This window comes from Triticum aestivum, chromosome 2D (genome assembly GCF_018294505.1).
Source record: "Triticum aestivum cultivar Chinese Spring chromosome 2D, IWGSC CS RefSeq v2.1, whole genome shotgun sequence".
Classification (NCBI taxonomy): domain Eukaryota; kingdom Viridiplantae; phylum Streptophyta; class Magnoliopsida; order Poales; family Poaceae; genus Triticum; species Triticum aestivum.
The window spans coordinates 137,721,438-137,745,438 of NC_057799.1; the positions used below are offsets into that span (position 1 = coordinate 137,721,438).

General features: G+C 45.3%; 2 protein-coding genes across 2 annotated transcripts; one reads left to right on the forward strand and one right to left on the reverse strand.

Annotated features, from left to right (window-relative positions):
* The first annotated feature begins 8,902 nt into the window (after positions 1-8,902).
* On the forward strand, positions 8,903-10,610 carry LOC123052211 (uncharacterized). Its single transcript, XM_044475326.1, has 2 exons — positions 8,903-9,594; positions 10,206-10,610. The coding sequence occupies exons 1-2, from the start codon at positions 8,908-8,910 to the stop codon at positions 10,290-10,292; spliced, it is 774 nt and encodes a 257-aa protein (XP_044331261.1). The 5' UTR covers positions 8,903-8,907; the 3' UTR covers positions 10,293-10,610.
* Positions 10,611-11,185: 575 nt separating this feature from the next.
* On the reverse strand, positions 11,186-13,998 carry LOC123052212 (vesicle transport protein GOT1). The gene is made up of 7 exons (XM_044475327.1): positions 13,824-13,998; positions 13,490-13,569; positions 12,230-12,321; positions 12,067-12,147; positions 11,875-11,972; positions 11,674-11,755; positions 11,186-11,458 (listed from the first exon to the last, which is right to left on the reverse strand). Exons 2-7 carry the CDS (start codon positions 13,518-13,520, stop codon positions 11,420-11,422), a joined length of 423 nt encoding a protein of 140 aa, XP_044331262.1. The 5' UTR covers positions 13,521-13,569; positions 13,824-13,998; the 3' UTR covers positions 11,186-11,419.
* Between the last annotated feature and the right edge of the window lie 10,003 nt (positions 13,999-24,001).

Sequence of the window (24,001 nt, forward strand, 5' to 3'; positions counted from 1 at the left end):
ATCCGCACTCCGCCTCGCGCCCATGCTGCGCATCGCGAAGTTCAGGAACTGCCATTTCCCGCCCCTTAATGACGCGCCCGCTCTTATTCTACCACGACTGAAGCACCTCGAGCTCGTCGCCGTCTGCCTCTCAAAGGGTGAGATGGAGCACCTGCTCCGTGGCTGTACTGCACTCGAGTACCTTCGTCTTCAGGTGATCAATGGGTTGAGTACCTTCCACATCACCTCCATGACTCTCCGGACTATTTATGTGTGTTGCTGGTGCGGCAGGAAGACATCACAAAAGGTGGACCACGGTATGGTCATCCAGGACACACCTGCACTTGAGAGATTACTTGTAGTTGATCAAGAAGGTCCAACAAGAATCAATGTCATTTCTGCACCGAAATTGACAGTGGTGGGCTACTCGTCTGACAAATACTCCGAACTTGTTATTGGATCCACACCCGTTCAAGTACAACAACCGCCTTCTACCTCTCCTTCTACAAATTAACATTATTTCTAATTTTGAAGATGTTTGTTCGTCTGTCATTCAGAAAATTATTCCGACAAGCTTGACCCCGAAACTGCGCACAGTGAAGGTCTTGGCACTAGAATCTATCGGGCCTGACCTGGAGCAAGTTGTCAGTTTCCTGAGATGCTTTCCGTGCCTGGAGAAGCTATATATCGAGGTGATGTTCCTTTCCTGTTAAATTAACCATAAGGGAGTTCAATTTGTGACACCTTTTCCCAAGTTTACAATGACAATGTACTACGATTCCTGAAGGTTCTTTTGGAGGATTTCAGTACATACATGCCCCCCATATTGGTTGCTTGATCCATATGGTTACAATCAATAAGCATTTCTCCTTTGGATTCATCTGTACTAGTTTTCTTAGGGAACTTTTCATCCACTCCAACCTCTTGTGAAGAAGTCTACATTTTTTTAGAATGTAATCAAATGCCTATGTTAATCATGTCAGATCGAAGATGGCATGTTAGTGCATTTTACAAATCCTGCAAACCAAATAGCTAGTCCTGTAGTAATGTTCAAAACTGCATGTAGGCACTAACACGTTTTCTTCTTTTGCAGATAAGATTAGGCCCAGTGGTGGATAATGTGATACAATATAACAATCACATCGAATGCCTAGATCTGCATCTCTCAGAAATTACTTTGAACTCCTAACGAGGGACCTTACCGGAGATTATATTCGCCAGGTTCTTTGTTCTCAGAGCAAGGGTGCTGAAGAAAATGAGGTTTGCCCTACATTTATTTCGCAAAAATGAATGGTCTGTTGATCAGCGCCAGCGCCTGTGGCAGAATGGAGTAGGCTCCAAAAATGCTGAATTTCATTTTGGAACTTCAGATGACAGAGTAATCGGAAGTCATCGGGTCAACCCCATACATGACTTCTCAGTGGCTGACCCCTTTGCAAAAATTGTGAGGTTTCGAAGCCAGACTTAGAAGCGGTGATATTAGTTTGAACCTCTCTGATATCCATGTTCAGCGCATCAGCGCGAGCGTTTGCAGCTGATGAGCTGAATTTCATTTCTAATATCAGTTTGAACCTTGTAATCTTCGAATTTGAGCCATATAACTCTGGAATTTGAACCTTGTAACATTTCGAGCTTTTGTGGTACAATCGTTGAAATGGCATCATATGAGACTCGTATATTGCTAGCACTACTTTGACCTTAATATGCAATGGTCTTAGATTTTATTAACCATTCTCGAATCAGTTTACCTTGTCGATCTCACAGCACACGATCTGTATAGCTAACTCGACTGCGATCTTCGACATTATTGCACATAGTTGGTTTCTTCCACCGTGTGCACTGTAGAGCGCAGAATTAATTATCGCACTCGAGTGTCCACGCCTGGGGTGCGGTGTTCTCAAGCGTGCACTGGATTCTGGAATCCTCCGCTATGAACGTCGTGACAAGACATGACGATTACAGGCCAGCCGGCCCCCATTTATTATTACAACGGCCATTTAACCTACCCTTGTGTCTCTTCAACCTTTCGATCGCGCCCCACCATTGCAAGAAGCACACCCACCACGAGAAATTCTTAGAGGGTATCCTGCGCGGCTCCAATGGCGCTCCGAGCGGCTGCCGACGACGAGCAGCAGTTCACCATGCGTGTCGTGGTGGACACCCACAGAAGGTTCATGGACCTCTCGGTGGTGTACACCAACGACCCGGTCTGGGCGGAGCACTCCATCCACATCATGGAGCTGTTGCTTGCCGAGGAGAAGTACAAGGTGGTCGGGTTCGACCTCGAGTACACCTGCTCTCGTGCCGGGTCTCGTCGCAAGGTCGCCGTCGCCCAGATGTGCGTGCGCCACCACTTCCACGTCTACCCCTACTGCCTGGCCACAATTCGCCAGGTTTGTCAATAGCCCCCACTACATGTTCGCTACGGTGGACATCACCAACGATGTAAAGGCGCTCGAGAGTTCGGGCATCGCCTGCTAGAATCTTGTCAATATCCAGGGCCAATACAAGATCTGGGGCAGCAAGGAGCATGAGAAGGACTCACTGGTTCACCTCGCCGAGGCCATCATCGACCCCTACTACAAAGACATGAAGGATTCGTGCAACAAGGACAAGCGTGCCTGGCACTCGGCCTGGATGGAGAAACTCGACAAAGCTCACGTCGTGTACGCGGCCAAGGAGGTGTACACGAGCTACGACATGTACCGGCAGATCGTCGACATGAGGAAGTCCCTCCTTCCCCAAAACGGCCAGGGATCCAGCCGGACGCAGAGCAATGGAAAGCGTCGTCGCAACAATAAGTAGATGATTAGATCCTCGTTTCTCCTACTTTAGTATGCATGTAATTGCTTACTTTGGTGTGTGCAAATGTTATGTGTGTAGTCACTTGTGTAATTGTATGCTTAATTTGGTTATGCAATGTTGTCTTTTTAAGTATATATGTTGATGCTCTGTAGACAGAGCGTAGATGGTGTGCGGACAAAGAAAATCACATCGCACATGGACTAAACAATGGAACCCGTCGGTGATGTTTTCATCAATCACTCACAATTGTATACCAGCAATCGTTTGCTCACAACACACACGTCTTACTAGCAGCAACCGTCTGTGTTCTTATCGGTCTTCAGACACATTTTTGATTACAAACCTATTTGCCGCGTATCACACACATCTTGTTAAGTTGAACCGTTTCTGTTCTCATGTCTCAACGCAAACAGTTCATCCGAGTGAACCGCATGCCGTATATCGCACACACCTTTGATCTAGCTGACCGTTTCTTTTGTGTTGCCTAATCACAAACAGTTCATCCGAGTGAACCGTATGCTGTGTATCGCACACGCCTCCATCTGGTTGCCCGTTTCTTTTGTTCCTCCTCATCGCAAACAGTTCATTGAACTGAACTGTATGCCCTTCATCGCACACACAACTAAAACCTGAACCGTGTTTGATGCATCCGTCATCGCAAACGTTTTACACATTTCTGACGGTTTTCATACAGCACCGTTTGCAATTATGGCATCGCACACAGTTTCTCGAAGGGTCTCTGATCGTAGTGTCACGTTAGCAGCATCCTGCAGTAGTGTACGTTCCCCAACAGATACTCCAATGTCACCGCGAGTATCCGTGAGTTGATTATACGATATGCATCAAACAATTTTAGATTCATAATAGTCGATCCAACACAAAGAACCTCAAAGAGTGCCCCAAGATTTCTACCGTAGAAACAAAGACGAGAACGTGCATCAACCCCTATGCATAGATTACCCCAATGTCAGCTCGGGAATCCGCGAGTTGAGTGCCAAAACATATATCAAGTGAATCAATATAATACCCCATTGTCACCACGGGTATTCATATGCAAGACATATATCAAGTGCTCTCAAATCCATAAAAGTATTCAATCCGATAAAACGAAATCTCAAAGGGAAAACTCAATTCATCACAACAAGATAGAGAGGGGAAAACACTGTATGATCCAACTATATTAACAAAGCCTGCGATACATCAAGATCGTGCGATCTCAAGAACACGAGAGGGAGAGATTAAACACATAGCTACTGGTACAAACCCTCAGCCCCGAGGGTGGACTACTCCCTCCTCATCATGGTGGCCGCCGGGATGATGAAGATGGCCACCGGTGATGATTTCCCCCTTCGGCAGGGTGCCGGAACGGGGTCTAGACTGGTTTTTCGTGGCTACAGAGGCTTGCGGCGGTGGAACTTCTGATCTAGGGTTGTCCCCAGGATTTTTGGAATATTTGGGAATTTATAGGGCGAAGAGGCGGTGCAGGAGGCCACCAAGGTGGACACAACCCACCTGGGCGCATCCTGGTGGGTTGTGCTCCCCTCGGAGCTCCCCTCTGGTACTTCTTTGGCCCACCGAGTGTCTTCTCGTCTAGAAAAAATCTCCAAAAAGTTTCGCTGCGTTTGGACTCCATTTGGTATTGATTTTCTGCGATGTAAAAAAACAAGCAAAAAACAGTAACTGGCACTGGGCACTATGTCAATAGGTTAGTCCCAAAAATGATGTAAAGTTGCTATAAAATGATTGTAAAACATCCAAGAATGATAATATAGCCGCATGAATACTTCATAAATTATAGATACGTTGGAGACGTATCAGCATCGATGTCCCTCAGTAGGAATAATGTCTCCCATGTTCTATCCCCGTCCCAAGGGTGCGTCTAGCTTCGTCAGAGGGCATGTCAAGATGTGTCTTCGTCGGATCTTGTGGGATTCGGTCGGTGCTGGTCTTCGGTGGATCTGATTGGATCCGGTCTTCGGTTGGGTGTTTATAGGCCCGATCCTTCCAATCTACGACTTTCTTCATCGGTGATGGTTGCTTCTCTGGTGCGCTGATCCTATGGGGCCTTAGCACGCGACTTCCCGACTGTCCACTACAACAAGGTTTGCCTGGCTTTGATGAGGGAGGGGTGTTGAAGGTGGCGCGCCTTCGGCTCACTTCAGTGGTTGTGGTCGTCGCTAGGTTGTCCACGGACGTGGTTGTAATTTTTATTACATCTCATGTTCTTTGTATTACCATGATTGAGAATGAATAGATAGGAGGTTTCTCAAAAAGAAGGTGAAAACAATACACACACAAAGCCATTGTGAGTTGAGACTTGAGAGCAAAACTACGAAGCAAGGTGTTCAGACATGTGCTTAAAACCCCGCTTAGTTCGACACCTCTGCTATAGAAATAAGCTGGACGGGCGCACGCCCAAGTTTGGTGGGGCGAGCCAAAATTGGTCCTGATCCAAACAACAACCAAAAGTTCAAGGCGTGAACAATTTATTGGTATGGCCAGCTTTTGTGGCATCCAAACGGCCCCTTGATTTATTTTTCCGGGATTGCTAAAACTCAGCTAGCTGAGATTTAATTTGGCCTCATTCGCGTGCTCAACCGTCAGATGCAACCATCAGCTGGACCTTTGTCTTTTCTACTCGAATCAGGAACGTTTTCACTATAACGTTGGCCTTTTTTAAACTCTAATACCACTGGCCCCTTCTATCGTTCTGCTTTCCAGTAACACAACTCCATTTCTTATAGAGGACACCCTCTGACATTGAACTTACCTAACAAAGCGTGGGGTCAAGACAATTACACCTTTTTCTCCTATATACAACATATAGGTTGTAGGATTGAACTTTGCCTTATGATTTTTTTCCTTTTTACTGTTATTTCCTGCATTTGCCCTTTTTCATGCATTTTATTATTATTCAATCTTTTATTGTTATTTCCTGCATTTGCATTCTGTCCTTTTTGTGTATTTGGCATTATCTTGTTGTACCTTTTTCGTTGTTCTAAGTTAAGTTGTTTTGTTGGGCCGGAGAAGGCATTGATATTCACATTATTTTTCTAAATTGTCACCTGAGTTGCACATTCGACTGGTTGCATGCAACTAAGGTCTAGAGATGGATAATGTTACATTTTGTCCTTTCAAAAATATCACCATGAGACACATCCGCAGGCCACGACAACTAAGTGGGTATTTTTTTTCTTTTGTTGTTGGGTCACTGCTTGCATTGATTTGTCCTTTCTATTTTATTTATGCATTTCTCCTTGCATATTTTGCTCTTTTTGCTATTTTCCAATACAGTATTCCTTGTTTTTCTTATATTTTGGTATATTTGATTTTATGCTCGTGCAAATTTTTAGTTGGCTCAAGTTATACTTTTCTCAAGGTGTTTCGTTAGGCGGGGTGGGTTGATATTTTTGCATTTTTTATACAATGCCACCCGAGTTTATATTTAGATTTTTGATAAATTATCTTTTTATGTTGACCTTTTAATCGTTTCTCATGTGTGTGCCCCATGTGCAACCGCATGCGTCAACGTATCCCTTGTGTTTGCATTAGTTTGTCTCCTCATTGGCTGCACCAATCAGTATGTTTTTTCTTCTGATTACACCTTTTACTTATCAACTCTAATTGGTTTTATTTTTACCTATTTTTATTTTCTGTTTGTAGAGGAACACAAGTATGTGATTTCAATATTTTTCATGTTTTTATCACGTAAGCACTCATAAATGCGTGAGTTGCATGTCTACCACTAGGCATGCAACTGCAAATATCGAACCCTGATTGCCGCTGTGTGGGCATAGAACGACAACAACTAGGGTCGGGAGGGTTGTTGTATACCAAGTTCCATGTCCACGACTATATATGCAACTATAAGCGTTGTAACCGATTGCAACTACACGGGTACAAAGCAACTGCAATTGGGATCAAAGGGAGTTGTCGGGGCCTGTTGCATGTCCGTCACTAGACATGCAACTACAAGCATTGTAACCTGACTGCAATTGCATGGATACGAAGTGACTGTAATTGGGGTCGGGATGAGAGTTGTCGGGGCCAGTTGCATGCCTGCCAGTAGACATGCAACTACAAGCATTGTGACTCGACTGGAATTGCACGAGTACAAAATGACTACAACTAGGTTCTGGAGGGGAGTTGTTGGGACAAGTTGCATGTCCGCTACTAGACATGCACTGCAAGCTTTGTAACCCGAGTGCAACTGGGATCGAGAGGGTGGTTGTCCATCCAGTTGCATGTCCATCACTAGACATGCAACTGTAAGCATTATAACTCAACTGCAACCGCAGGGGCACACACATGACTACAACTGTACCGGGTGGGGAGTTGTTGGGCTAGTTGCATTTCCATCACTAGACATGCAACTACAAACATTGTAACCGACTGCAACTGCATTGGCACAGACGTGACTGCAACTGGGGTCGGGAGGGGGGTTGTCGGTCCAGTTGCATGTCCATCACTAGACATGCAACAACAAGCATTGTAATTTGACTGCAACTGGGTCGGGTGAGGAGTTTTCGGGCCAGTTGCATGTCCGTCACTAGACGCGCAACTGCAAAGCATTGTAACCGATTGCAGCTGCATGGGCACATACGTGACTGCAACTGGGGTCGGGAGGGGGTTGCCGGACAAGTTGCATGTGCATCGCTAGACATGCAAAACCAAGTGTTTTAACAGACTGGAACTGCATGGTCAAACACGTGATTGGAACTGGGGTCGGAAGGAGGTTGTCGGGCCAGTTTATTTAGAAAAACTTGTCTGACCAGTTGCATGTCCATCAATAGGCATGCAACTGCAAGCATTGTAACTGATGGAGTGGGCTAAGGGGTTGCCGGGGTGAGTTGCATGTCCACCACTGGACATACAATTCTAAGTGTTGTAACTATTGCAACCGCATAGGGCGCAAAGGGACAACAACTAGGATCTAGAGAGTGTTGTCTGACCAATTGCGTGTCCACCACTAGATATGCAATTGCGGGCGTTGTAAAATGATTGCAAGTGCATGAGGGTCAAAGCAATTGCAACTGGGGTGGGAAGGGGTTATTGGGCCAGTTGCATGTCCACCTCTAGCACAACTGCAAGGGTCGCAACATGCATGCAACTGCAAGCGCTGCACCACTAGATAGGATCTACTTTTATTTTATTTAATCTAATTTATTTATTTTCACAACACGAATATGCAACAACTTTTTTTGGTTGCTTTTTTCTTTCAAAAAATATCCCACCAATCACAATTAGGTTTTTTATTTACTTTTACCATGGACACTAACATGCACATGCAGATATTTTTTATTGAGTATTTTCTGAATGAAAATTCAATGTTTCTTTTGTCGTTTTGCATAATTTTTTGTACCAACTGCTATTTTGTTTTAAATAATATAAAATAAATAGTAGTTACAAGAGTAAATAAAAAAATATGCATGGCAGCTGACCCTTTCATATGTTCAGCCTAACGTGTTTGGCCAGAATTGGAAAACACGAGCAAGAATGGAATGCATGCACATAGCCCAGCATATACAATGCACAAAGCAAATAAAAAGAAAACCAGGGAATGGGCCGAAACCAAAGTTTCGGACAAAAGGTCTGTTGGCAAACCGAATAACATGATGGGACAACAAAGTGAATGAGACCAAACTATGTCTCATCTATACCTGGCCATGGGTTACCCGGCCTGGTCGGCCCGAAAAAGTCCGACCCGGTGTTGCCCATGGGCCAGGCCTGGGCCTGAGTTTTGAGCCCGAAGCACACGTCAGGCCGGCCTGAGATTGGCATTTTCATGTTTTAAGGAAGGGGCCCGACCCGCGGCCTGAGGCCCGTCAGGCTTTATCACTTTCGGGCCGGGATTGGGCCCAAAAAATAGGCCCGATGGCCGGGCTGGGCCAGGCTCCGGCTTGGTTTTCTGCTTCAGCTTTGGTAGGCCCGGCCCGAAGCCCGGCACGGCCCAGCAGATGGCCAGGTATAGACTCATCTAAATGAGTTCTAGCCACTCCTTTATTTTTCAAACACCTATTAAACACCTTGCATTGCATTGTAGTAGTACAAGCCATCGGTAAATCCAAACCACGAGTCACCATCGACCTCAAGCACCACATGAAAACGCACAATTTTTGCTCGATGATAACATCTCAAACGCAAATTGAAAAATCAAACCCAGTGGCTGCAGCGGCAGCAGTGGCCATGGGCGAGAGGCTCCCCCAGCCGTCGCCGCCGCCGCCGCCGCAATTCCAGCTCGGGAACCCCATGTCCGCCCCGGCGTCGCCCTACTCCGCGCTCCACCCTCTCCTCCTCCCGTCCACGAACCCGCACCTCCTCCTCAAGCCCAAGACGCTGACCCTCTCGCTCTCCTCCTCCTCCCTCGCCTCCATGCCCTCCTCCTCCTCCCCGCCCGCCCCCGCCTCCGACGCATGGGAACTCGTCCACCCAACCGTCCCCGTTGCCGCCGCCTCCCCCATCGACGGCGGCCTCGACGACTGCGCCATCTTCCCACCGCGCCTCCACGAGGGCCTGGGCCTCGAGGCGGAGGCCGAGGAGGCCGCGACCAAGGAAGAGAAGGAGGAGGAGACTGACGACGAGGAGGAGTGGCTGTGGGGGTGGGGGAGGTGCCGCGCGGCGGCGAGGCGCGCGTGGGCGGCCGGTTCAGAGGCCGTGCTCGTGCATGGAGAGTGCGGATGTCCCGGGGTTAGGCCGGCCATATGGTCGGCCGCGGCGGCGGCCGTTGTGGTCGGCGCGCTGTTGTACGTGCGCCGGCGAGACAGGAGGGAGAGAGACCTCCTCGTCATGCTCTCGCAGGAGAAGGATAAGGTTTGTGGATCTGGACAACCTTTGGTCTTGAACTTAAGTTGAATTGATTAATTGGACCCAAGAGATCTCATTGGCATCTATCATCATTAGTATTACTAACATTCAAAACAATTGATAATTGGGGAAGATGATATGTATGAATGAACCTTTGAGAACTGTTTCTATATTTGTTCTTACAATGGTTGATGTTGGGGATGACTGGGAGATGAGCAGATATCCTTTATTCACTCCATTTGAGTGTCTTTTGACAATTGGTGTGTCAGTCATGGATGATTAGAGATCTTGGTTTTGGGGCTGGGTTAGGGAAGCAAATGGTGTAGAAGACTTTGTACGCTTCGTTTAGGTAGTGTTTTTGCCATGTTTCACAGGTTCCAAATAAACTGTACATCTCCATCTTAGCCTTTATCTTGTTATAATTGATGCGTACCCTTGTCATAGCCTTCTGTCTAAACATTACTCTACCAAATAACTGTCTGTATTTCTCTCATCTACGGTTGCTACTGTCGAGTCCTGTGAATAAGGTTTAGAAATGCATTTGGCAGTTTGGCACTACTACACATATGATTATTTTTCGATTTCCCCTCATTATATTCTTATTTTTCTTGTCGCAGAGGATAGCGCAACTTCTGCATCAAATTGCTTTACTGAGTGACATCAGAGGCGGCAGCGAAGCAATTAAAATCATGAGGAACTCTTAACCGTTGCTTCACTGTAGAAGAGGTTTGGATGTAATACTGTGTAGCACTTTGGTTAGGTAGTTGCAGAATGTTTTCATCCAGAAGTGCTCCAAGACCGTGTAGCTTGATCAAGTAATTAGCTCAGTTGCATGATCTTGCATATATAAGATGTTTCTGTAATTGAAGAACTGCAAACATCAGCTCTGGAAACCCCCCTTTGTTGTTAAGATTTGTAAATAGATGAGTGATAACATTGTCACTTATAAATTTGTGGAAATATGTTCAAATTGTGCTGGACTCAGGTACTATATATGAATAATTTCTATTTTCGGCTATGAATTGATGGACCTGCTGGACCTTGAATTTAACTCAAGTACTATGGTGATTTTTTTTAATCTTAACTACAGTTTAATCGATTATGAATGAACCTGACCAGTGATTCACATGATCATGCCACTCATTTTCGAAGCCGAGACCCCCAGTTTTCATTGGAACGGATTGATACTGGTTATCTACTGGAGAAGAAAATAAAAGTAAAGAACGGATAGACGCCTTGCTGCTTCTTTGTTTCATTTCCTTATAAACAGCAGGACTTTCAAATTTGAAAGTCTGCACACAGTTTGGAAGGTGTCCGGGCAGAAAAACAATGGTCGAAGTTTGGGTAGCAATCAATTATCACCTGTTGCTTCCATGCTGAATATGCAGTTGTGTGGTAAGCAGAATTTATGGTGTTACACTAAGATGCTGTGCACTCTTGTTCATGCAATAAGCAGAGATGTAATCAGCTGTTCATAAGCAAGAAATGTCTAAGTCGTTATTACAAAAACCAAGCAAGAAATGGCTTCCTCGAGGACTCAGGTCAGTGGGAAATGCTATGCACGAACCAATTCACCATTCTCTCAGACATACCATCATTCAGAAAACAGCTCAGCTCTTGGTCTCCTTAACAAGTGGTACTAACGAATGCTTTGTACAAAAAGAATTCTAGACGCAGTCAAGAGATCTGCAGAAAATCCACTGGTAGCAGCGCAGCAAGATTCACATCCAGCAGAACCAAGGAATCAACAAACGAGCAAGAGAACACATGTCCGTCTACTTTATACAGGGCGATCGGGCATCCTTTGGGAATGTTTCGACAGCACGGGCGATCACACGGGGACTCGTCTTCCTCTGAACCGGGTGAGCAACTGCGAAATTCGAGTAGGAAACAGCAGTAAGGACTAAAACAATGGGGACTGAGATCTAATCATATGGTTCATCAATCTCCAATATAAATAATCTCTCGCAGAAAACAGATCTCCATATAAATAAAGTGGCCACCAAATTGGGTCGGACTTGAAGAAAATTTAGGCAGCTCAGCAATAGCAAAGCCGCAAAGAATAAATACAACATATTATCTTACCGAAGTCACATAAGGGTGCTGGAAAATCCAACCGACAGTGGGGTTCTTTTGCAGGTAAACAGCAGCAGTAGGCCAGAAGCCGCTGCGAGGAAATTGAATTGCAGTCAGATACAATACCCAAAGGTTACTACCATTTCTTAATGCACACTGAAAACCAGACATCAGATGACCATATGGATGAACAACACAGGATTTACAAACCTGAACAGCACGGCGAAGCCATACGACTCCGCCATCATTCCGAAGACAGGCCAACCAATGAGGACGAGGAAAAGTCCGATCCCAAAAGCAATCGAACCCTGCACATTCAGGTGAATCTTGTCAGCTCATAACTGAACTGGAACTGAACAGTTTGTATATATGACTGAGCTTGCTTTGTTACGTGTATATGACCTTGTGATTCTTAGGCTTGGTGAAGAACTGTACGGTTGACTTCAGCCCAATGGTTAGTGAAACACCAGACACGAAGAGAATCTGACAACATGAAGTACATGATAGTAATTAGAAAGGAATAGGTTGCAGCGAAGTATAAGTAAACCAGGAGGATGATTCTTACATTCCCCATTGCCAAGAACCCCTTGTCAAACAGCATGAGGATCCCAAGAAACGAGAAGAGAACTCCAAACCCAGTCAAGCCCAGCCCAATCTCTGTTGGAAAATGTGAAACAACTTGAGCAAGACTTCAGAGGTGCAGTACATGACAAGTGCCACTTGATTAAATTAGACGCCCCAAAATACAGCCATACTTAGAAACTACTTGTAGTTTGAGCAAGAGTTCAGAGGTACAGGTGCATTGTACAAGACATGAAAGGAAAGTGTACTTAGACAGCCGATTTCAGTAATATTAAGCATTTAGCATCTATTAGATGGTGCCTCCTGATTATATCTTCCTGAAAATTTATTCAGCGACGAATGACCAAACAGGAAAACACCTAACAGCACTGATGGTTCTTATTCTGAACAGATGTCATGCACGTAAGCCCAAGTTAATTTGACTACATCTGTCTGACAAACATTAGAAATCACACTGGTTCTAATCCTACGACGAAAAGCATTTATGCAATGACATCGCTGAATTTGGGCGAGATTCAACACACCAAACCAGTACTGTTAACTTGCACAGTGAACCAATCGGACTGTAAAATTCAGCATAGAAGAATTTGTACACCAACTATTATATTTAGCATTTAGCAACTATTAGACAGTGTCTCCTGATTATAACTTCCTGAAAATGTTTACACCAACCAATGACCAAGCAGTAAAATACCGAATAGCATGAGTGGTTCTTATTCTGAACAGATGTCATACTCGTAAGCGCTAGTTAATTTTCTACACATGTCTCTGCAAACATGAAACATTAGAAATCACACTGTAGTAACCCTACACATACGCAATCATAGAAGAATAGTTTGCCACATTTAAACAGTGGACCAAAAACTTTTATGCACCGACATCATGATCATACCACTGGCGAATAATTTACACTAAACAAACCCTGAAACAAAACATCGCTGAATTTGGGCGAGATTCTACACACCAAACCAGTACTGGTAACTTTGACAGTAAACCCATCGGACTGTAAAATACGGAGCAGAATTCATAGCAACCAAGACGCGAAAGGATCAATCGTAGTCTCTAAAAACGAAGCAATCAAACAACCATCTCAATCTCCTACGGGTTTCGACACCAGAGCGGCAGACGGGGCCAAATGTGAGACGAATAATTTACAGGGCGCGAGAGAGCAAACACCTCCCAATCTCGCAACGAACGACTCATGAACCGCGCTAGGAGGAGAGAGGGAGAGGAGGCGACGTACTCTTGCGGTCGTTGATGTCGAAGGAAACCATCGCGTCCGTCCGTCCGCCACCACACGCGCGCGGCGCAAGCAGCGACCGCCTGCAACATCAACGAAACACGGAGCCATGTTAGGATCGAGGTGCAGCGCCCGGACTTCACGAAGCAATTAATACGCCGAAATCAACCCGACTGGAAATCAAATCCACAACGCAATGCGACGAAATCGACCAAAACAATTCGCACCGATAAACCTCGGGAAAACACAAACGAACTGGGGGAGAGGGGATCGATCGAAGGGTCTCGCGCGCACTCCCGCGGGCGACCAGGGGCAGGGGGGGCGAACGCGCACGCACCTCTCTCGAACACCCGGAAGACCGCGGCGCCAAGGGCGAGCCGGTGGAGCCGGCGAACTGGAGGAACTCGAGAGGGAGGGGAGCGAGTGGCGAGAGACGAGAGCGGAGGAGGAGGGGGCGAGTCGGTTCGGGCCGGGGGTTCGAATGGACGGAGCGGTTCTCGCAGAGAAGACGCCTGCCTTCCCCGTCCGTTCTTATATTGTGGGATCGGACGCGAGCCGGCGCCATCGGATCGGTCGGCGCGTGCGACAGAGGCTGCGATCGGACGGCCACGGCCGGTTCAAGACGGCCGTTGGGTTCGTGCGGCGCTGAGCAGAGGAGGGCCGCGGTGGCTGGGTGCGCTGGATTTGCTTGCCCTTGAAGCAACACGTCTCTTCGGCTCGAGGGTTTAGGGCGATGAGGCCATCCGGCCAATGGTGACCGTACACGTGGAGTGACTGACAAGATTAAGAATGCTAGTTTGAACTAGTAGACGTTCATTTGGCTAGAGTAAACGTTGTGTGGAATTTCTCTTAGTTTTATTTTATTTTAAAATCTTGGTTTTTTTTAGGGAAGGCCATCATGGCTACTCCCTCCCTCCATCTATACAAGGCCTAATGAGTTTTTTGAGACTAATTTTGACCAAATTTTAGAGCAATACTATATGACATGCAAGTTACACAAAGCATACCGTCAAATTCGTATGTGAAAGGAGCTTTTAATGATATAATTTTTACATTATACATCTCATGTACTATTAATCTTATCAATAGTCAAAGACGGTCTTGAAAAACGCATTAGGATTTATATAGATGGAAGGAGGGAGTAGCTTTATTACAAGATGAAAAAATGGATACATTGTCTACGAGCGAATTCATCAGACAATCTGGTGGCTCATCAAACCAACTTTTAGAAGTCTTATTACAAAAACTATAATTAGCTAGCGCATGCGCCACTTGATTAGCAAATCGAAAACAATGCATATAATTTATCTTCCCAATATATACTCTAATGTCAACACATTCCGCAAAAATTGCAGCCGCAGGATCCCTATTCTACTTTGTACGGAAATGGATAACTTTCTGTGAGTCAGATTCAACCTCGACACGGTGGAATCCCAAAGAGTTTGCAAACTATAGTTCGTCTCTCATCGTCATTACTCCAGTGGTAACTGCCTCTGCTGCAAAGGGGATATATTAGCAGTAACCTGCTAGAAAAATTCCCCTCTCATCTCGTATTATTGCTGCGTTTGTACCAGCTCCATCATCTGCAAAGAACGCGACATCAATTTACTTTGACAAATTTCGGTTCAGGCCGAGTCCACTTATGCTCCCGTGCAGACATATTCTCCGTATTGAATCTCAGAAAATTAGGTGCAATAGCTAGTATAGTTAGATGTCATCTTTCTGGTGATGGGTACGCTTCATTGTGAGTGATCCGTCGACGAGTCCACAAAAGGTATCAACAGCCAACCAGAATCACCTGCTTAATGTCCAAAGATGGCACAGTTTTAGTTACTTCACGGCTTCCAACTCAAAAAAAAGTTACTTCATGGCTTAAATGGTTCTTTTTTTTGAAAAGATATAATTCCATTAACCAACTTGTACAGCCAAGTCCCTAGTAACCAAACATGAAACAAAACCTGGCATATGCTCCATCCAAACAGTGGAGGGCATAGAAGCACGATAATCATGTTGCGCTAAAGCGTGAGCTACTGAATTACATGCACGTCGGCAAAACACAAATTTAGACGAATCAAAGTGGGCGATGCAATTGCTTCGAGCTTCCTGGAACAGAATACACTATATTATTGTGTGCCAAGTACCGAAGAGGATAAACCATTTGAAACCTACACTGGGTGTAAGCGGGGTTATATTAAGTGACGGGCGTAACACGTGGTCGGTAAAAACCTTATTTCATTCACTGGAGTAAATACACTAAGCATATGTTTAGTTTGGCGATTATGCTCGTGTATGAGATAGATAAATTGTACTATAGTAAAAACATCTAATGGGGATGGTGTGGGACGTAAGTGTGCGGAACACCAACACGGGAGACATCGTGCGACGTAGGCACGGTTGTCGCGATGGAGCTTGAGCGTGTGGCGTGCCCTCGCTTGCTGCAGCCCTCTCACCTTCCACTTACATTTACTCCGCATAGCCTGGGCGAGCTAACATTCCTCCTCTCTCGCCCCGTCCTCTACTTCGCCATTAGCCACATCAAGAGAGCGCAAGTTTGGTAGGGTTTCCAAATCCACCAACGATGCTGATCACAGCGGCAATGGAGGAACAACTAGGGATGGTGGCCAGCGGGGATGCAACAAAACTCGTCAGGCTGCGGGAGATGTGATCCTAGTTCCCAAATCAGGAGATGCTTTTCGAGGAAGCTTTTTGGATTTCCATCTCGGCGACACAGGAGGAACGGGCCAGGATGATGGGCGACCGTGTGATTCCAATAGAGATAACTCATTGGGCAATGATGGAGGACAAATCAATGGATCCTGGCCAGCACGCGATGGGCGGCGTACAGATCCTGGGCGGAGATACCCGTGGGGCCAGAAGAGATGGTCGTGGAGGTTGTGATGGGGATGCCTCCGCAAGGGATTCATGATGCGGCGGGGGAGGCCCATCGTAGGATTGCGAGGCCAAGGAGGGGGAGCATGGTGGGATTGCTGCGACACTCCCCACGCTTTCCTCGTCGCTCAACGAGGCTCCAGGCGCTCACGCGCCATGCCGGCAAGAGCCACTCCGGCTGGCAGCCGCTTCTGGGTGCTAGCCAGAGAGGTCTTGGATGAGGCGTCGACTCCAAATCCATGTATGTTTGTTGCCGATGCCACTCAATTCCGCAGTAAATCTGTTATGCATTATTTGGTTGATGAATCGGGTAGCTTGCATGATTATTTGTCTCCTGTTGTTCGATCTGAACGAACATGGAGAAAAAAGTAGAGAGAAAAACAAAGTAATAGTTAAACGTTTTTAGAGTGATTCTCATAGTTTTGCTGGTGGGAATCAGTTGATCTCTATTGGTATCCCTACTGGTTCTAATTTCCCTCATAGTGCAATTTCCTGTGGAATTAGGGAAGAACATAATCATAATAGAGATATAATGTTGGAGATCATTGGTGTTGATGATTATTGTTTTAGCAGCGAGTTTGTCATGAGACAAATTAGAGGTGAATTATCTCCTGGTATTCCTCCCATTTGGGAAACGGATAACTCAGGTGCATCGGAGCTACCCCAATTTGAACATCAAATGACGTCAGTGGGAGCCCAATGTGGGGTTGATTTGTGTGAATGGGATTTGGGGCTTGATTTGGGTTCACTCTCACGGGTGGATGGGGACCTGGGCCTATATGATGGCCCAAGTGCCATGGGTGAAATGGTGGCGCAGTTGAAAAATGTGCCTACTGTTGCCTTTGGGTTTTCATATGCCTCTCACCTACCGGAGCTAGAGATTGGGGATTTCACTTTCTCTTATACGTTAGGGTTAGGGGAAGCACAACAGGGCAACGGAGATGTCGGGGGTTCCTGGAAGAGGAGGATGAGAAGAGAGGAATAAGGAGAAATTCAACTACCAATATCAGAGGAAAGGGTCTGGTGGCGGTGGCCATGGTAATTTCAATGGTGGAGCTGCTAGGGAAAACTACATCAACAACCAAAGCGAGCTTGTCAAGACCGGACAAGAACAGAGTGGGGGAAACTATGGTGGCAATGGGAATCAAATAGGAAAGACACATGTAACTTTTGAGCAGAATCGAAATTCCTTGATGCATGCTTATAGCGGTTCTCAGGTGCGTGATGGTACTAAGAAAAGTTAGATCCATGTTCAGACAAGCATACATGATGGGTCTGCTCAGTGGATAATGCCTGTGGGTAACTTACCAATGCAGATTCCCAACATGGCTTTGCAACGACAATGGGTTATTCACAAGCACCAGGCCAATGGGGAGGAGTCAAGCCAAGGGCCTCCAATGGCACAACATGTTGTAGGGGTTGGTGAAGGAAATATGCCCTAGAGGCAATAATAAAGTTGTTATTTATATTTCCTTATATCATGATAAATGTTTATTATTCATGCTAGAATTGTATTAACTGGAAACTTAGTACATGTGTGAATACATAGACAAACAGAGTGTCACTAGTATGCCTCTACTTGACTAGCTCGTTGAATCAAAGATGGTTAAGTTTCCTAGCCATAGACATGAGTTGTCATTTGATTAACGGGATCACATCATTAGAGAATGATGTGATTGACTTAACCCATTCCGTTAGCTTAGCATTCGATCGTTTAGTATATTGCTATTGCTTTCTTCATGACTTATACATGTTCCTATGACTATGAGATTATGCAACTCCCAAATACCGGAGGAACACTTTGTGTGCTACCAAACGTCACAACGTAACTGGGTGATTATAAAGGTGCTCTACAGGTGTCTCCGATGGTACTTGTTGAGTTGGCATAGATCAAGATTAGGATTTGTCACTCCGATTGTCGGAGAGGTATCTCTGGGCCCTCTCGGTAATGCACATCACTATAAGCCTTGCAAGCAATGCAACTAATGAGTTAGTTGCGGGATGATGTATTACGGAACGAGTAAAGAGACTTGCCGGTAACGAGATTGAACTAGGTATTGAGATACCGACGATCGAATCTCGGGCAAGTAACATACCGATGACAAAGGGAACAACGTATGTTGTTATGCAGTTTGACCGATAAAGATCTTCGTAGAATATGTAGGAGCCAATATGAGCATCCAGGTTCCGCTATTGGTTATTGACCGGAGACGAGTCTCAGTCATGTATACATAGTTCTCGAACCCGTAGGGTCCGCACGCTTAACGTTCGGTGACGATCGGTAATATGAGTTTATGTGTTTTGATGTACCGAAGGTAGTTCGGAGTCCCGGATATGATCACGGACATGACGAGGAGTCTCGAAATGGTAGAGACATAAAGATCGATATATTGGATGACTATGTTTGGACTTCGGAAGGGTTCCGGGCAAGTTCGGACAAATACCGGAGTACCGGGGGGTTACCGGAACCCCCCGGGGAGTGTAATGGGCCTATTGGGCCTTAGTGGAGAAGAGGAGGGGCGGCCAGGGCAGGCCGTGTTCCCCCTCCCCCTCTAGTCCGAATTGGACAAGGAGGGGGGGGGCGGCGCCCCCCTTTCCTTCCTCCTCTCTCCTCCTTCCCTCTCTCCTACTCCTACTCTTGGAAGGGTTGGAGTCCTACTCCCGGTGGGAGTAGGACTCCCCTTGGGGCGCGCCTAGGAGAGCCGGCCCCTCCCCCTCCTCCACTCCTTTATATACGGGGGAGAGGGGCACCCCATAGACACACAAGTTGATCAGTTGATCTTTTAGCCATGTGCGGTGCCCCCCTCCACCATAATCCACCTCGGTCATATCGTAGCGGTGCTTAGGCGAAGCCCTGCATCGGTAGCATCATCATCACTGTCATCACGCCGTCGTGCTGACGGAACTCTCCCTCGAAGCTCTGCTGGATCGTGAGTTCGAGGGACGTCATCGAGCTGAACGTGTGCTGAACTCGGAGGTGTCGTGCGTTCGGTACTTGGATCGGTCGGATCGTGAAGACGTACGACTACAGCAACCGCATTGTCATAACTCTTCCGCTTTCGGTCTACGAGGGTACGTGGACAACACTCTCCCCTCTCGTTTCTATGCATCACCATGATCTTGCGTGTGCGTAGGAATTTTTTTGAAATTACTACGTTCCCCAACAGTGGCATCCGAGCCAGGTTTATGCGTAGATGTTATATGCACAAGTAGAACACAAGTGAGTTGTGGGTGATACAAGTCATACTGCTTACCAGCATGTCACACTTTGATTCGGCGGTATTGTTGGATGAAGCGGCCCGGACCGACATTACGCGTACGCTTATGCAAGACTGGTTCTACCGACGTGCTTCGCACACAGGTGGCTGGCGGGTGTCAGTTTCCCCAACTTTAGTTGAATCGAGTGTGGCTACGCCCGGTCCTTGAGAAGGTTAAAACATCACATACTTGACTAAGTATCGTTGTGGTTTTGATGCGTAGGTAAGAACGGTTCTTGCTCAGCCCGTAGCAGCCACGTAAAACTTGCAACAACAAAGTAGAGGACGTCTAACATGTTTTTGCAGAGCATGTTGTGATGTGATATGGTCAAGACATGATGCTAAATCTTATTGTATGAGATGATCATGTTTTGTAACGGAGTTATCGACAACTGGCAGGAGCCATATGGTTGTCGCTTTATTGTATGAAATGCAACCGCCACGTAATAGCTTTACTTTATCACTAAGCGGTAGCGATAGTCGTAGAAGCAATAGTTGGCGAGACGACAACGATGCTACGATGGAGATCAAGGTGTCGCGCCGGTGATGATGGTGATCATGACGGTGCTTTGGAGATGAAGATCAAAGGCACAAGATGATGATGGCCATATCATATCACTTATATTGATTGCATGTGATGTTTATCTTTTATGCATCTTATTTTGCTTAGATCGACGGTAGCATTATAAGATGATCTCTCACTAAATTTCATGGTATAAGTGTTCTCCCTGAGTATGCACCGTTGCGAAAGTTTGTCGTGCCGAGACACCACGTGATGATCGGGTGTGATAAGATCTACGTTCACATACAACGGGTGCAAGCCAGTTTTGCACACGCAGAATACTCGGGTTAAACTTGACGAGCCTAGCATATGCAAATATGGCCTCGGAACACTGAGACCGAAAGGTCAAGCGTGAATCATATAGTAGATATGATCAACATAGTGATGTTCACCATTGAAAACTACTTCATCTCACGTGATGATCGGATATGGTTTAGTTGATATGGATCACGTGATCACTTAGATGATTAGAGGGATGTCTATCTAAGTGGGAGTTCTTAAGTAATTTGATTAATTGAACTTAGTACATGATAGTATTTTGCATGTCTATGTTGTTGTAGATAGATGGCCCGTGCTGTTGTTCCGTTGAATTTTAATGTGTTCCTTGAGAAAGCAAAGTTGAAGGATGATGGTAGCAATTACACGGACTGGGTCCGTAAGTTGAGGATTATCCTCATTGCTGCACAGAAGAATTACGTCCTGGAAGCACCGCTAGGTGCCAAACCTGCTGCAGGAGCAACGCCAGATGTTATGAACGTTTGGCAGAGCAAAGTTGATGACTACTCGATAGTTCAATGTGTCATGCTTTACGGCTTAGAACCGGGACTTCAACGACGTTTTGAACGTCATGGAGCATATGAGATGTTCCAGGAGTTGAAGTTAATATATTCAAGCAAATGCCTGGATTGAGAGATATGAAGTCTCCATTAAGTTCTACAGCTGCAAGATGGAGGAGAATAGTTCTGTCAGTGAGCATATACTCAAAATGTCTGGGTATAATAATCACTTGATTCAACTGGGAGTTAATCTTCCGGATGATAGTGTCATTGACAGAATTCTTCAATCACTGCCACCAAGCTACAAGAGCTTCGTGATGAACTATAATATGCAAGGGATGGATAAGACAATTCCCGAGCTCTTCGCGATGCTAAAGGCTGCGGAGGTAGAAATCAAGAAGGAGCATCAAGTGTTGATGGTCAACAAGACCACCAGTTGTAAGAAAAAGGGTAAAGGGAAGAAGGGGAACTTCAAGAAGAACGACAAGCAAGTTGCTGCTCAAGTGAAGAAGCCCAAGTCTGGACCTAAGCCTGAGACTGAGTGCTTCTACTGCAAAGGGACTGGTCACTGGAAGGGGAACTGCCCCAAGTATTTGGCGGATAAGAAGGATGGCAAGGTGAACAAAGGAATATGTGATATACATGTTATTGATGTGTACCTTACTAATGCTCGTAGTAGTGCCTGGGTATTTGATACTGGTTCTGTTGCTAATATTTGCAACTCAAAACAGGGACTACGGATTAAGCGAAGATTGGCTAAGGACGAGGTGACGATGCGCGTGGGAAATGGTTCCAAAGTCGATGTGATCGCGGTCGGCACGCTACCTCTACATCTACCTTCGGGATTAGTTTTAGACCTGAATAATTGCTATTTGGTGCCAGCGTTAAGCATGAACATTATATCTGGATCTTGTTTGATGTGAGACGGTTATTCATTTAAATCAGAGAATAATGGTTGTTCTATTTATATGAGTAATATCTTTTATGGTCATGCACCCTTAAAGAGTGGTCTATTCTTTTTGAATCTCGATAGTAGTGATACACATATTCATAATATTGAAGCCAAAAGATGTAGAGTTGATAATGATAGTGCAACTTATTTGTGGCACTGCCGTTTAGGTCATATTGGTGTAAAGCGCATGAAGAAACTCCATTCTGATGGACTTTTGGAATCACTTGATTATGAATCACTTGGTACTTGCGAACCATGCCTCATGGGCAAGATGACTAAAACTCCGTTCTTCGGAACAATGGAGCGAGCAACAGATTTGTTGGAAATCATACATACTGATGTATGTGGTCCAATGAATGTTGAGGCTCGCGGCGGGTATCATTATTTTCTCACCTTCACAGATGATTTGAGTAGATATGGGTATATCTACTTGATGAAGCATAAGTCTGAAACATTTGAAAAGTTCAAAGAATTTCAGAGTGAAGTGGAAAATCATCATAACAAGAAAATAAAGTTTCTACGATCTGATCGTGGAGGAGAATATTTGAGTTACGAGTTTGGTCTTCATTTGAAACAATGCGGAATAGTTTCGCAACTCATGCCACCCGGAACACCACAACGTAATGGTGTGTCCGAACGTCATAATCGTACTTTACTAGATATGGTGCGATCTATGATGTCTCTTACTGATTTACCGCTATCGTTTTGGGGTTATGCTTTAGAGACGGCTGCATTCACGTTAAATAGGGCACCATCTAAATCCGTTGAGATGACACCTTATGAACTGTGGTTTGGCAAGAAACCAAAGTTGTCGTTTCTTAAAGTTTGGAGCTGCGATGCTGATGTGAAAAAGCTTCAACCTGATAAGCTCGAACCCAAATCGGAGAAATGTGTCTTCATAGAATACCCAAAGGAGACTATTGGGTACACCTTTTATCACAGATCCGAAGGCAAGAAATTCGTTGCTAAGAATGGACCCTTTCTAGAGAAGGAGTTTCTCTCGAAAGAAGTGAGTGGGAGGAAAGTAGAACTTGATGAGGTAACTGTACCTGCTCCCTTATTGGAAAGTAGTTCATCACAGAAATCTTTTCCTGTGACTCCTACACCAATTAGTGAGGAAGCTAATGATGATGATCATGTAACTTCAGATCAAGTTACTACTGAACCTCGTAGGTCAACCAGAGTAAGATCCGCACCAGAGTGGTACAGCAATCCTGTTCTGGAGGTCATGTTACTTGACCATGACGAACCTACGAATTATGAGGAAGCGATGATGAGCCCAGATTCCGCAAAATGGCTTGAGGCCATGAAATCTGAGATGGGATCCATGTATGAGAACAAAGTGTGGACTTTGGTTGACTTGCCCGATGATCGGCAAGCCATCGAGACTAAATGGATCTTCAAGAAGAAGACTGACACTGACGGTAATGTTACTGTCTACAAAGCTCGACTTGTTGCAAAAGGTTTTCGACAAGTTCAAGGAGTTGACTATGATGAGACTTTCTCACCCGTAGCGATGCTTAAGTCCGTCCGAATCATGTTAGCAATTGCCGCATTTTATGATTATAAAAGTTGGCAAATGGATGTAAAGACTGCATTCCTGAATGGATTTCTAGAAGAAGAGTTGTATATGATGCAACCTGAAGATTCTATCGATCCAAAAGGTGCTAACAAAGTGTGAAGCTCCAGCGATCCATCTATGGACGGGTGCAAGCATCTCGGAGTTGGAATAAACATTTTGATAGTGTGATCAAAGCATATGGTTTTATACAAACTTTTGGAGAAGCCTTTATTTACAAGAAAGTGAGTGGGAGCTCTGTAGCATTTCTAATATTATATGTGGATGACATATTGTTGATTGGAAATGATATAGAATTTCTGGATAGCATAAAGGGATACTTGAATAAGAGTTTTTCAATGAAAGACCTCGGTGAAGCTGCTTATATATTGGGCATCAAGATCTATAGAGATAGATCAAGACGCTTAATTGGACTTTCACAAAGCACATACCTTGATAAAGTTTTGAAGAAGTTCAAAATGGATCAAGCAAAGAAAGGGTTCTTGCCTATGTTACAAGGT